Source organism: Pseudonaja textilis, chromosome 3 (assembly GCF_049901715.1).
Source record: "Pseudonaja textilis isolate UNSWEBS1 chromosome 3, rPseTex1.2, whole genome shotgun sequence".
NCBI classification, from domain to species: domain Eukaryota; kingdom Metazoa; phylum Chordata; class Lepidosauria; order Squamata; family Elapidae; genus Pseudonaja; species Pseudonaja textilis.
This window is the reverse complement of record NC_141992.1, coordinates 49,775,799-49,790,403: the sequence shown is the minus strand read 5'-3', so window position 1 is coordinate 49,790,403 and position 14,605 is coordinate 49,775,799. Positions and strand designations below refer to the sequence as shown.

At 33.7% G+C, this 14,605-nt stretch overlaps 1 protein-coding gene across 1 annotated transcript in view; it reads right to left on the bottom strand.

Annotated features, from left to right (window-relative positions):
- Positions 1-352: 352 nt before the first annotated feature.
- The window catches only part of LEMD2 (LEM domain nuclear envelope protein 2), a 16,900-nt gene continuing 2,647 nt past the window's right edge, over positions 353-14,605 (bottom strand). The window contains exons 3-9 of the mRNA XM_026716868.2: positions 14,179-14,254; positions 10,226-10,302; positions 9,539-9,618; positions 4,375-4,520; positions 3,167-3,268; positions 2,958-3,060; positions 353-2,264 (exon numbers count right to left, since the gene is read on the bottom strand). Of these exons, the coding sequence (XP_026572653.2) occupies positions 2,114-2,264; positions 2,958-3,060; positions 3,167-3,268; positions 4,375-4,520; positions 9,539-9,618; positions 10,226-10,302; positions 14,179-14,254 (735 nt within the window). The 3' untranslated portion in view covers positions 353-2,113. The remainder of the gene's footprint in view (positions 2,265-2,957; positions 3,061-3,166; positions 3,269-4,374; positions 4,521-9,538; positions 9,619-10,225; positions 10,303-14,178; positions 14,255-14,605) is intronic.

Here is a 14,605-nt window from a genome sequence, read left to right as displayed (position 1 = left end):
CCCACTCTTCTTTGTGGCAGCCTTTTAGATATTGGAAAATTTTCGGCAGATATTCACACTTATATTATTTAGACCACAGAAAAGGAAAAAAAAATGACTGTCATAAATTCTCAGTAAGTACTCCCCATGTAACAACGGAGGGGAAAAAATCCAAAGTAGTACAAGGTTTAAGACAATCCTTCTATTTTATGTCCTTAGTTTGTATAAGTGTTGTTATGAGTGACCTATATTCTCAATACATTTTGGTTTAATAGATTTTCAGTACCACTGCTGCATTAGCTGAGCTTAACAAACCCTAACCAGGGAATTAAACTTCTTTCATGGAGGATTCCAATAATAACAGCCACACCTATTTGTACCAAATTTTTATTTCCTTGATAAAATGTATAGAGATCAAGTATTTAATAAATAGCACCAGCCTGTTTACATAAAAATAAATGAGCAGTTTAATCAACCATACAAAATTTTGTTTGGCATTTTCTGTTTGATGTTAGATATTAAAATACCACAGTATAATGAATGTGTGCATACTTAACAGGGCTGTACATGCTTTGAAAATGATTCAAAGAAGTGCTTCAGTCCTATGTGTGAGTAAAACATCTCTCTGTTGAGGACTGAAGTCTTATGGTAGTCTGGAAAAAAGTGTATTTTAATGAATACTGGAATTGCTCACTCAAAATGTGAATCATTTTTCAAAGGGGCTGCAGATCTAGTATTCAAAGCCATAAAGATGCAGGCCCTGTGGAAGTTTTTGCACATACCAGCAGAAGTTACAAACATATTTAAAACAGGGATTTATTTCATTCCATCCTATGAAGAGTGTATGCATGTGTATTAAAATGGCTAATATCATAGACATCTGTTAGATGCCTTTACTCTAATATACAATCTATCCTACAAATTCAGGGCAATTCAGTTTTTTCTTCCACTTAACCAATAAATTAAGGGAGGGGGAGATTTATCTGTTCTGCATCAAATTTCAGCTGATTTCAGCAGGAGGCACATAATGAACTGCTGTGAATAGCAGAGATAGCAAATTTCATCCATAAAATGTTTAATTTGGCCAGCAGGGGGAGGAGAAGAGCAAATTTAAAGCTAATACGACCAGTTTTTAAAAATAAAACATGCTAGTTAAAAAAATGCCAAAAGTCATAAAAATCCTTGATCAAATATTTATCAAGGGGTCCATGTATGTATATATTATTATGAGTACATATGTACTCTAGCTACTTCTGTGGAACAGCAGGATAAATTCATTAAGAAAAAGGAATCTAGAACCATCTATGGCATGTCATTATACAAGTTCTCCAGACTTTACAGCAAAGGTGTATGGTGGTTTTTTTCCCCTTATTAAAATAATTGGCAGAAAGCTGAGCCTGGAGACAAAGGTGACCTGTACAAAACCCACACCATCACACTGAAAGGGAACAATTTGTATGGAAGCATTGCCTAAATGCTTGATCACAGAGTCTTCTGTTTGAAGCCAACACTGCAGGAATCCCTAATTGATTTCTCTCTATAATATTAATATGTTGCTTTATAGTGCTCTTCACCAAGCCACTTTAAATATAGTAAAATCTTTAATGTTTTACATGTTCAATTAGGTTCTCGTAGCTAAGAAAAAAGCACAAAGCCCCTCCTTTCCATTTTCCCAATTTGTCTCCAAAGGCATGCCCCATCTCACCTCTCATGCTATTAAGCAGGCATCAGCATTTGACACAACAATGCAATTCCCTGAAAACTGAGTATATACCTGTTTTTGGCTATGGCATTTGAAAAGCAAACTTCTTTTTTCTCTACAGAAACCTTTTAGCAGTTTCAGTACAAGTAACAGATGTCCATAGAATCAGAGAAAAAGTTCTTAACGACAGCTCTCAGTTAAGAAAGTGATTCTTTTTTTAAAAATAATTAAATTAGAGAAGATATTTATACATTGGATATGTCCCAACACATCAACATTTACGTCTCTTACAGAAAATGGCTACCCTGAAGAGTCATTTCTATTTTTTTTAAAAAAGCATTAGTATCTGGAGTGCACCTGAGTATGGACGACAGGATCTTCCCTAGCCAGTCGGTCTGCAGTGCTGAAACATAGTCTTGCCTCATCTGACAGCTAATGATCAGAGTCAGATAGATAAGATGGTTGTGTCCAACGCCAAACCAGCATGTCCTCTCCTGCGACCCTGTGTAATTCAGTCTGAATCCGTGACTCATTGGAGGCAAGAAAACCCTTTGCTCGATCCCAAATGTGCTTCATTTTTCTCCTGGGGGGGAGGGGGGAGGAGAGAGGGAGGGAAATAGATTATGTAAAATTATGCATGCATGTATGCATAAAGAGTATGTATCACCTTTTAAATATGTTTTATAGCTTCATGTGCTAACCGAAAGCTGATAAGTGAGTTATAAAGTACTCTGATTTGGAACACAGAAGACAGCATCACTGTGGAAACAACCAACTGATAAAAATCCAAGATAAAACTTTAAAATTTTTAAGTTACATGTAGAACCAATCAAAAGATTAGAATTTTAGGACAACAAATACATATATATATCCTGGTTGTACAGTTTTTAACGGTTATTTGTTTTAATTTGTTTTACATTGTTATTTGTATATGTCTTTTGGTGTTGTTCAGTTGTATGTTGTGGAAGAGCACCTTATTTCGTTATTCTCGGGTTTCTGAGTACAATAACAATAAATTTATCTATCTATCAATTCAGTATCAAGATTAGTCAAGTAGGAAAGGAAGCCTTTTCGCATGAAATGGATGAAACTGAAGTTAAGGAAATCAATCTTAGTTTTTTATAAACATGAAGATAAAAACCATTCTTCCGTACACCAAAATACTTTTGGCAAATTATAGGGCAAGTTGGTTGGTTTCTAGCAACAACTGGTTTGCTGCTATGAGGCTGCAACATCTACAGTGGGAATATATTAACAGCCCTGAAGAAAAGCTCACCTTTCCTGAGGTGGGATGAGTGTATCTCTGATATGAAGGATGCCAACATATGGGTATCGTTCCAGATTCTGCTCCCACTCTTTGTAGTGATTTTGGACAGCAGCTATGAAAAATTCAGTATAAGTAATTAAGAAAACATTACTGAACCTGAAACTAAGCAAATATTTTAGAGAAAGAGAGAGAGGGAGGGAGGCGGGGGGAAGCATTACCTATGATTTTCTGTACCATCTCATACATGGCCTCATCTTGTTCTTCCCTTTTCCGCCAATAGTATTTCAGGAGAATCAGAATCCCCCAAAGGAAAGCTAAACCTGTGAGAGGAAGCACGAAGATAAAAAAACAAATGAGCTGCCTTGCATGTAAGATTTTGAGAAAGGAATCAGTTGCCATGTCTTAGCTATGCATTGTTCTAAAGACAATTGCATTTTTATATTGAGGGGCTTGATAGCTGCCAAATATCTATAAAGATTGTATTACTTGCAGATTTCATAAAATCTGACCACGTCTCAAAAATACGATGTAGCTTTAGTACCTGGGGTTGCATTTGTCTCATCATGTACATACAGTACATTCTTAAACTAATATGGAATCTTGTAGCATCCAACACATGTATTATTGCAAGAAACATGCATTTTGCATCCAACTGAAGTGGATTATAATCCCTTAAAGTTTGTCCCATACCAAATTTGTTAGCCTTTAAAATGCTATAAAACTTTACAGCTTAGTTTGCTGCAACAATTATACGTTGTTGTGCTTATGCTTTTATAAAGGCCTAATTACTTCTACATTCTTCTATTTATATAATTAAAACAAAAATATGAGATTATTAATCTTATTAAATTTACACTGACTTCAAAACTAAAGGGAAATCTGAATCCCAGCTTTTTCACATCATGTACTCCAAACTTATGTTCATTATAGCTTAATGCAGCTCCAAAACCAGATCATGTCTCCTTATTCTTGCTATCATTTATATTATTCATAACTTTTGTAGGGAATCTCTGTAGGGAATTTCCCCCCTCTTGTGAATATACTAGAACTGTTTAACCTTCTCTGAACTACCATCATAATATATGACTCAGAATAATAAATATTTAACTAATAAGAAACATAATAGGTTTCAACAATTGTCTAGTAAGATGGAGAAGAACATTCACTCTACTACAAACGCTTGAACAAAAATTGTAAAGTGGTAGCGCAAAGCACACATAGAAACTCGGTTTTTTTCTTTTACATAATAGAGGAAACATTTATTAGCCTCCTCTCTGATATTAGATCACAAGACTAATTATTCAGAATCTTTAGCAACCCCTTTCTCTCTTCAACTTTTTAAAGTCTTGAATTGCATATGAGGCACATAGACTATCAGCAACACTTTCCTCCCACCACCGCAGCGCCCCCCCAAAAAAAAACTTACTCCAAAAGAATATAAATAAGTTTGTAACTGCTGTGTAGAGGGCTCGATGAAATCGGCAGCCTAACCCCATCCGGGGATGAGCAGATTCAAGACACACCACTTGCTTCACAGTGGTTACAGGCTCTGAAGGCTCTTTGCCTTGTAACCTGACAGATAGGAAAAGAAAAAAAAAACGTGGAAAACCTAACAAGTCACAGTAATCAGTATTAAAAAAAAAAAACACCATTGAGGTTTCTCATTTTTCAAAGTTTTGAAAGACTGGGTTGTACAGACTATCTGTAACCTCTATAACAGGGGTGTTCAACCTTGGCAACTTTAAGACTTGTGGACTTCAACTCCCAAAGTTCCTCAGCAAGCTGGCTGAGGAACTTTGGGAGTTGAAGTCCACAAGTCTTAAAGTTGCCAAGGTTGAACACCCCTGCTCTATAAGAACATTCCATCCTTTGCTTCTTAATAATGTATCAGATGAGGCTCTGGAACGCAATAGCACAGCAATGTCACCTGGCAAAAAAAGCAAAAACAAAAACGCCTCCTCATAGTTTTCTTCAGCATACAAGATATAGGTAGTCCTCAACTTAAAACCACAAATTGAGCCCAGAATGGATGCTACTAAGTGAGAAATTTGTTAAGTGAGTCATTGCCGTTGTTAAATTCGTAACACGGTTGTTAGGCGAATCTGGCTTCCCCACTGACTTTGCTCGTCAGTAGGGCACAAAAGGCGATTGCATGATCCTGGGACACCGCGTCATAAATGTGAATCAGTTGTCAAGCATCCAAATGTAACTCACGTGATAATGGGGGTGCTGCAACGGTCATAAGTGTGAAAAATGGTCAGAGGTCACTTTGAACGGTCACTAAACAAACTGTTGTAAGTCGGGAACTACCGTATCATGTTTTTAAATGGGACTCTCCCTGTGACTGCAGATATATAGTATATAGCGTTCATGCCAGACTATGTTTCTTTGAAGAAATGATTAAAATTAGAAAAAAAAAAAATAACCAGGTAGTCCACAGTTAATGATCGTAATTGGAAATCACTCACATGACCATGTCAACTTACGATGGCAATAGGGTTGCAGCTATTAGGCAAACCATGCTTGGTTATATCATGTGTGATGTCACATAGCTGCAACTTGCAACTTCTTTCTGACTTTGCTTCTCAGAAGCTGGCTGGGAAGGTCACAAATGGCCTTCGTATGACCACAACTATTGCAAATGTGAGCCAGTTAATAAGTACTTTAATTATGAACACGGGGACATCATGACAACTGCAATTTTGTGGACTGCCCATACGCCTCCTTGTTCAATACTGTTGTAACTTCAAACAGTTGTGAAACAAATTATAGTTAAGCAAGGACTAACTGCACTTGAATTAAAATCTGAGAAATGCAATAGAAGTCCCAGTTTCCAATTCCTTTTAACAAGCATTAACCAACTAATCCAGATGACCATATTTTGGATAGCTAACTGATGTTACACCAGAGCTGTAAGTTATAAATGAAACACAGAAAATCATAGGCGAAACAAATGCATTTTCAAACTGGCACATTTCATCAGTTTTACTTATTTGATTCATTACCTACAGATTAAAAATCTGAATATGTAGATAAGCTCTGCTACATATTTGCTAGTAACAGAACACCATTAAGTAAGGCATGTATTGAAAAATTAGCAACAGCTTTTAAAAACACTGTACATTCTTATTTTCACATTGATCCCGTTCTGGTAGCTTAATCTCTGTTAAATGTTGATGGAATTCTTAATTATGCTGAACAAAGGGGTAGAGAGTATATTTTGTTTTTCGAAGTTGTAATACTGAAGCAAATCACAATTCCATCCTACCAGCCATCCTAAGCAAGTTCCTAATGGAATAGCGTGTAACAGGAGGGATTCTATTCTATCCTAATGGAATAGTGTGTATCAGGAGGGATACAAAGAATGGGGAACACAACAGAGTTTCAAATCATTACAGCAAATTAAATAAATTTAAATAATGAGATTAAGGAGTAGTAGTATTTTGCAATTGCTGAAGTTTCATGTATACCAACAATTCCATAGATTGGACAAAACTAACAATGTTAAGACATTAATTCTGATATGTGATAAAAACTAGGGAACTACAGCTCTGTATTGATAATCACTTTCAAACCAGTACATTTATAGCCTTAATATTTACATTCTGCCAGTTTACAATTCTGAACAAACTTTCTGATGGATTTCAACACTGCTATAACAGTAAATAATTTCTATATAGAAATATGACATGCTTTGCTTCAATGAAGGATTTCATTAAAGAACTTAGCACATAATACCACAAATGAAAATTATTTTTACATAATTAGAGCTATAGTAGTGAATGCCAAGTGACTTGAGATTTGTCTGAAAGAGCGTAAGAATTAAGAGTAATTATTTTGTGAGAACTGAAGAAATTATTGTTAAGCAGGTTTAACAATAATTCCTTTGGTAGGGTGGCCATGTAAATATATTTAATATATAAAAAGCAAACAAATAAATCTAGTATAAAAGGCATAAAATCATGCCTCTACAAACAAAAGTAATTCCAAAATGATAGCAAGTTGAAATTAGAATGGTGAATATAATTTTAAAAAGTTGTGAGCTTCAATAGCAACTTTTCTAAGCAGAATTTCAAATTCACATTTCCAAAGAAAGCATTTTTAGCACAAAGAAACAGTTAAGATACTTTTGAATAGAGTAATTTTACCATACCTGCTGACTTGTACCCAAATAACTGCAAAGGGATGCATTTCAAATTGCTACTATCTATTTTTCTTGTCAATGAAATTAATATGCTTTCAAACAACTCATCTGTATCTGAGAACTAAGTATTCAGGTGGCTTCCCTTTCTATATTGAGTAGCTCTTGATATCTCCTTCATAGTTCAAGAGAATACTCTATAATATTAGGACGAGACAGGCAAAAAGTCCTTATAAATATATAATAGGCACTCAGAGATACTTTAACACTAAGCAAAACTTAAGGGTGCTTTGCACAGAATAATGTTTAGTCTCCAGATAGTTATACAGCCAATAAACTTCAAATACAAAGGGAATATGCTGGTTCACTGAGAATTAATTCAAGTCAGCAACAATGTCATTAAGCATGCCAATGAGAATGCTCTCCAAACATGCTGTTGAGACCATCCAGGTTTTAATATGTAGCCCATTTGTAAAATATGAGCTATCCCACATAAGTAAATGGAGTATCTCCAGTAAATCTCCATAAAATGCCCCATATGAAACCATACTTACTAAATTCTTATTCCAACTACTTAAAAAATAAGCCAGGATATTAAACAGTAAATACTAAAAAATACGAAGAGCAGAGAACAGGGGATTGGAATATGTATTATTTTTCACATAAAATCAGAAACTATATTTTTATTCTAAAAATGTTTTTACATTTCCAACCCCTGGTATTTCAGACAACAGAGAGAAGCAGGTTTATGTCATTCTATCCCAACCTCCATGCTGAAAGAATCTGGGAAGAGCGCTGCTTGATTTTGCCCTCACTAGTGCAAGATGCAATGGAAATGTTTCCCAACTGTACATTCAACAATCAGGTCCTATATTGATTTATGTCTGAAAAATTTCTTCACTCAGTGAGAAACCTGACCCAATCAGGCTTTCCTCTCCTATTGAGGAAAGCTATAGTACAACTTTGCCATTTCAGCCAAACATATGGAAAATATTTTTTTTATCATAGCTATCAACAGTTTAGATGTATAAAGCAAATATTGTCCCTACAATTCTAACATTTCTTTCCATTTTTCTTCTTCAGTGCAGACAGGAAGGGTATTGGGAATCCTTTCAGAATTTCAGGTTTTTATTTCTAAAACAATGAGATCTAGACTATATAAAATGATCTAATAAGGTTTTCGGCTAAGGAATGACACCTGGTCAGTATATTTTAATTGTTAATATGTATGTTTGGGTAAATAATTTATTATGCAGATGTTTAGCTCATAGTTTTCAAACGTCTGGCACTTCATAATAAAGCAGTCAGTGAAAACAACTAAAAATAATAATTAACACAGCAACATTTGATTAATTGGTTAGATTAATAAACTGTCAGAAATCTTTGATCGATTGACAAATTGTTCATGATTAGCTGGACAACACTTATAATTTTTTTTTTAATATTATTTTTTAACCATGGAAGAGAAGGAAAAGATACCATCTTTGAAAAGGTTTTCTGTTGCAGAATGTCTCTTTTAAAATAGTGCCTATAATAACAGAGATTATCATCTGAAAGTGAAATAAAATTTTCTATTTCATTTCATTTGGATTCAAATTTGGATTTCTCTAATTATGTGATGACCTAAAAATAATACTTAGCATTTATATACTTCAGGACAATTAAAAGCCCTTCATGTATAATTACTTGCAACAATTATGTAGTAGATCCAAGATTAGCAAATTCCTAATTCAGAGTTATCTTTTAACTAAAGCTAAAATAAACTAAGCTAGGTTGCTTAAGCTGCCACTGACATAGAGAATTTAACTATTCTTACAAAAACCCTTACATTTTATGTTCTATTATGTTCTATTAAACAGCAGACTATCCAGCATCAAATTGGGACATTGCAGATGCTTGCTAATTTACATTTTTACAAAATGAGGCAGGTAACTTGATGAATTTCAACATATGCAGGCTATATTAATGTTGATCTAAATCAGGGGTGTCAAACTCAAGGCCCAGGGGCCAGATCTGGCCAGCGGGGTGCTTAGATCTGGCCCATGGGGCCACCTTTGAAATAGCGATGCCACGGTCAGCGAAAAACAGAGCTCTGTTTTATGGAGCTTGGGAGTCTGTTTTCACTGGCAGAGCACTCAGGCCACCACAGGCGCCTCTGACATGAGTGATGTCTAGATGGCCACACCTACCCCGGCCCGAGATCAAACACAACCCTGATGCGGCCCCCAATGAAATTGAGTTTGACACCCCCAATCTAAATAAAAGTGTCATATAATGAGTGCCAGATTTTGGCAGATTCTAGGAAACAGAATTTTTTTCAGAGAAAAAAAAACCCTCTTATATTCCAAACCATTTCAGTGCTTTCAGATTTACAGAAAAAGGAGCAAGCATGTTGTCAGATTTCAAGGGATTCTTGTATATTTAGAACAAATTGTTCTTAATAACTTACCAAATTCCTGAATCCTGATCACTGTCTAATAACCACTGTAATGCATCTTCAAATTTTTTTATTGAATAGCCAGTCACATTCTGTAAGAAAGCATGCCCACAAATTTAAGATCATCTACATTAATCTATTAATGAAATATTACTAGTACTATTCTCTATTTATATTATTATTCTATTGTTTGTCTTCAAGAAAATTAAAGATAATATGTATATGTATAATATGTATAATATTATTTCTTTTACCGTTGTTTTTATCTGTACCATCTGATTATGGATACTATACAACTATTACCTTATAAATGCATTTACATGAATATAACTTGATGAAAAGCTGAATATTTATAATAAAGTACAATTTTATAACCACAATACATTGCAGTGATTTTATATAAATGTAATATTTTTAGCTACAGGCATTACTAGAAACTAAAAAGGGGAAACATGTTTTTAAACAGAAATAGGTAATTACTAGCTGCTCTAAAATATAGGAATTATTTGGCTTCTCAAGGGAAAAAGAAGAGCAAATATGGGCAGACACATTATTTGGGCTTCTTTCTCAAAGAAATAAACTGAAAAGAAATGGCTTTGGAGAAAACCACAGAAATCAATGGGGTGGGTGGGAGGTAGCACAATCAAATGAAAGCATTTCTTGAAGATAACAAATACAATATATTCTATTACTCCTTACCTCTATATAGTCCTTGGCTTCACTAAATGGTATACATTTACTTTCTAAATTCTCAGGATTTCCACATTCAAAATTGCCTAGGAAAAAGAAAAAAAAGTTACCCAGATGGAAAGAACCCAGCTTTAGACAATTATGAAATCTGCCAAATATGAGTCAAGGATTTCCACTGCATAATTTGTATAATTGGTTAGAAGTGCATCTGTAGATCAGATGCTTATTATGTATGCATGTATGTATGCATGTTTATAAGGCCTAGCAAAATCAATTAATATTCTCATGTAAATCATCATCTAAGGAAATACTAGAGAAAAGGAGAAACAAGTAATGCTTTCTGCAAAACACACGCTCTAAAAGAGCAGCCTAAAACAAACTTTTAAAATTTTTTTCTTTTCCCTTCCCAATTCCCTTTTCTTTCTATATCATGTAATTGTAGATTATAATCTTAGAGTAGAAGAGAGAAATGGAATTAAATTTATTTTTACCAAATATTTTAGGCACCCTGTCTAATCATGCTTCTTTGGACTTATTCCAAACAAGTGTGCATAGGATTGCAATCTAGGTTGTTACCGGACAATAATTTTCATTTTAACAAGAAAACATTTACCAAGAAGATATTCAGTTCTACAGTGCAGACTATAAGGAACATTGACAGAGAAAAATGAATAAGCCTGAAAGAAAGGAGTTACAGGGACCGCTACAATAAAAAAAAAAAACCTTTACATCACAATACTATCTGGAATTCATCATGTTTTATAAAGATTATAAAGGTTAATTCCCCTGGACATTTATAATAAGAACCTGATAATCCATCTGGTTCAGGTACTTTTCCTAGTTTAATCTCTTTTATAACTTCAGAAACTTCCTTATATAATAATATGTCAAAACCTTCACAAGGCATGATAAACTCTACCCTACAGCGAAGAAAGTTACCAGAGAGTTGGAAAAAGGCTAGTATAGCATTAATAAAGAAAAACAAGATTTTACTTTAACCATAAAACAATGTTTGAGTGACATAACAATTCTAGTTGGTAGACTCAAAATATTTTGCAATAATTTATTCATAAGAATCAGTTTGGTTTTTACTAAAAGACAAAGAATTATGTTAGAAATGTGCTGAACATTTTGGAATTTTGGAGCGACATAATGAGAACACACGGATCTTCTTAGATGCAGAGAATCTTTGGTAATTTCAAGTGGACTTTCTTGTTCAAAGTTTGGAACAGAACTTTATAAAATGGGTAAAATTGATTTACATTTCACAGTGTCAATATACTTTTTACTGTAAGATACAAAAAGAAACAAGACAGGAATAAATGTTTATTTTGATTCTTGAAATACTGAATAGAGATATAAGATAAAAGGATTATGAGAGTAAAGATCAAAAAGAAGAAACATATAAATTAAGGGCTTTTGCAGATGACTTGGGGTTGGCCCCAGAAGATCTTTTAAAGGGAACTGAAATTTTAATGGGCAAATTAAAATTCTTTTTGGTGCATTATTAGGTTTCATGATTAATAAACATTAGACAAAGATGCTAACAAAAATGTGAAAGTAATGATCAAGCAGGACTGATGAATAGTATGGGTTTTAGACTGCTAAAAGGGTAAAATATCTGGGTATCATTATGACAAATATGAATTGTATGTTATTTCAAAATAACTATGTTAAGGCATGGAATGAAGTTAAAAAAAGATATGTTAAGATGGAATAAACTACAATTGTCATTGTTGGGGAAAATTTCTGGGGGAAAAAATGAATGTCTTGTCTACAATGATGTTTTGTTTCAGTCAATAACTATTTTGACAATTTAAACAGTGGCAGAAAGATATAGTTAAATGTGTGTGGCAGAGGAAAAAATTACAAGTTAACAGTAAAGTATTACAGGATGCAAAAGAAAGAGCATTGGATTTACCTGATCTGAAATTGTATTTTGCAGTTTGCTATTTGCTTTGGATGAAAGAGTGGGTAATGCTGAGAAATAGAAGGCTTTTGGACTTGGACTTTTTGGAAAGACATGACCTGAGATCTGGGTGGATTTCTGTGGTATGACAAAGTCAAGGTTAATGTGGATTTTAAAAATAATTATGTTAGAATTGCCATATTGAGATCTCAGGTTCTGCCCTGTGTAGATCTCAGCACAAGAAGCAGAGAAATATAGGCAAATACAAATGGTTAACTTATCACAAGATGCTAGAGCTTTTCAAGGGGATTACAAAATAAGGAAAAGAACTGTTATAATAGCAGAGGTTATAGTAGCTAATGGTTCTCTTATTTACAACTACTAGATAGACTTAAAGTAGACAAAATAATTTATGATTTCAAACACTGTTAAGAATGAGTTTGAAATAAAATTGTATACAAATTATGAATAATTGCTAAAACAATACATTTACTTGCTCTTGAAACAAGAGCAAGTGAAAATATGTATGACAAAGTGGATTAAAGTCTTTTATTATAATATAAAGATGGAACAATGGTAAAATATGTAGCTGAGGGGTTGAAATTAATATCAAGTTATAATTTTAAAGAGAACATTTATGTACCACTGATATGTCAGAATATACCAGTACCATTGCTATCAGAATATACCAGTACCACTAATATATGTCAGAAAATTATCCAGAATATATAAGGTACTTCACATTTATGTCAGAAATGTGAACAAGAAGAACAAACATTTCATGTTTGGTGGATGTATAAAGAAGCTAGAAAATTTTGTATTCAAATACATACACAGTTTCAGAAGATTTTAAAGATTAATATACAACCGAGACCAGAAGTTTTTCTTCTGGGATTGGAGAAATAGTTGGAAAAACTTATGGAACTTTGTTTTTGTATATAGTAACTGTACTATATACAAAGATTCAGCAGTAAACAACAAAGGAGGAATGGTTGGTAAAGGTGATGAAACTTTCTGGGATGGCTAAACTGACTTCTTTGATCAGAGAAAAGACCATATCTAGGTTTATTTCTGGGTGAAAACTTTTTAGATGAAACCACAAAAAATGAACTTATGATTTATGGTTTTGATGAATATAAAAAACCAGTATTAAAAAAGTTATGTTGTAACCATAGAGTAAGAGATACATTTATAACTGCTGTAAAGAAGATCAGAAACTTTGTGTCATTTTCTTTCTTTTCCATTTTTCTTTTTCACTTTTAGATTTCTCCTTTTTATTTTTTGTAAATTTTATATTAGTTTGCATTATTTTTTATTATATGAATAAAAATGTACTGTTTGAAAAATGACACTGAATGGTAGAACATTTAAAAGGGATAAAAGGAAGTACTTTTCTACCTAGCACAGTGGTTCCCAACCTTTTTTTCGCCCCGCACCCCTAAAGAAATTTCACTCGAACCTCGCACCCCCTGAAATTTAGACTTTAGGAACTACTGAACGCATTAAATATATGGTAGGATTGAATCTTTTCAGCTATGTATGTGACGGCCACTAAATAACGATACAACTCTAAAACGAAAACAAAGTAAATCCATTGCATAATAAATAAATAAAAATAAATAAAAATTACCTGGACTTTTCTCGCACCCCCTGGAATATCGTCTCGCACCCCCAGGGGGTGCGAGCCCCCCAGGTTGGGAACCCCTGACCTAGCACATAGTTAAATATTAGCCAGGGTTGCCACCTTGGGTATGTTTAACCTGGGATTCAAAAGATATCACTGATTCTAGGTCAGAATAGCTCTTTATTACTGTTAGCATTCCAAGCAGTATGTCTCTTAATTCCAAACAAAAGTGGAGCTCTGGTTGCATTATATCCTATTTTTAGGCTTCTAGTAGATATACAGATGATCCTTATAGAAATAGAGTGGTGTCTTAAAGCCTGATTCCAGGATGCCTTTTATTCACCATGTATAAAATTGTATTTATATTTAATTTGAAAATACTCCAATTAATAGAAATAATCATTTTCATACTGATTGATCAGATCTTACCAGCTTGAATTGCAAGATAGTTGTACAACTCATACAATATGGTTGTTGTAATTTCTTCTTGTTTTTCCCGACAATACTGAAAAAGGAGGAAAAGAACAGTAAATGGCTCTTTTAAATTATTGAATCATTTTGCATGGCAACAGGAAATATTTTTAGTAGGTATCGGTCCCCTTCATAATCTCCAAAGTGCAAATACCCTACAAGCATGAACCTAAAAAAACATATAGCTTAGGCATGATACCATAAAATCACAGAGTTAGCAATTTAAACACAATTCTATATTGGGATTTGTCTTTTTCAGCTATGTACCATGGGCTACTTTGGAACTATAGCGACAAACAACAGATATTTAGACTGCCAACTCTATTTTAGCTTGCTTTGAAAAGTAACATGATAAAATCCTTGTCAAAAATCTTGTTTTTATAAA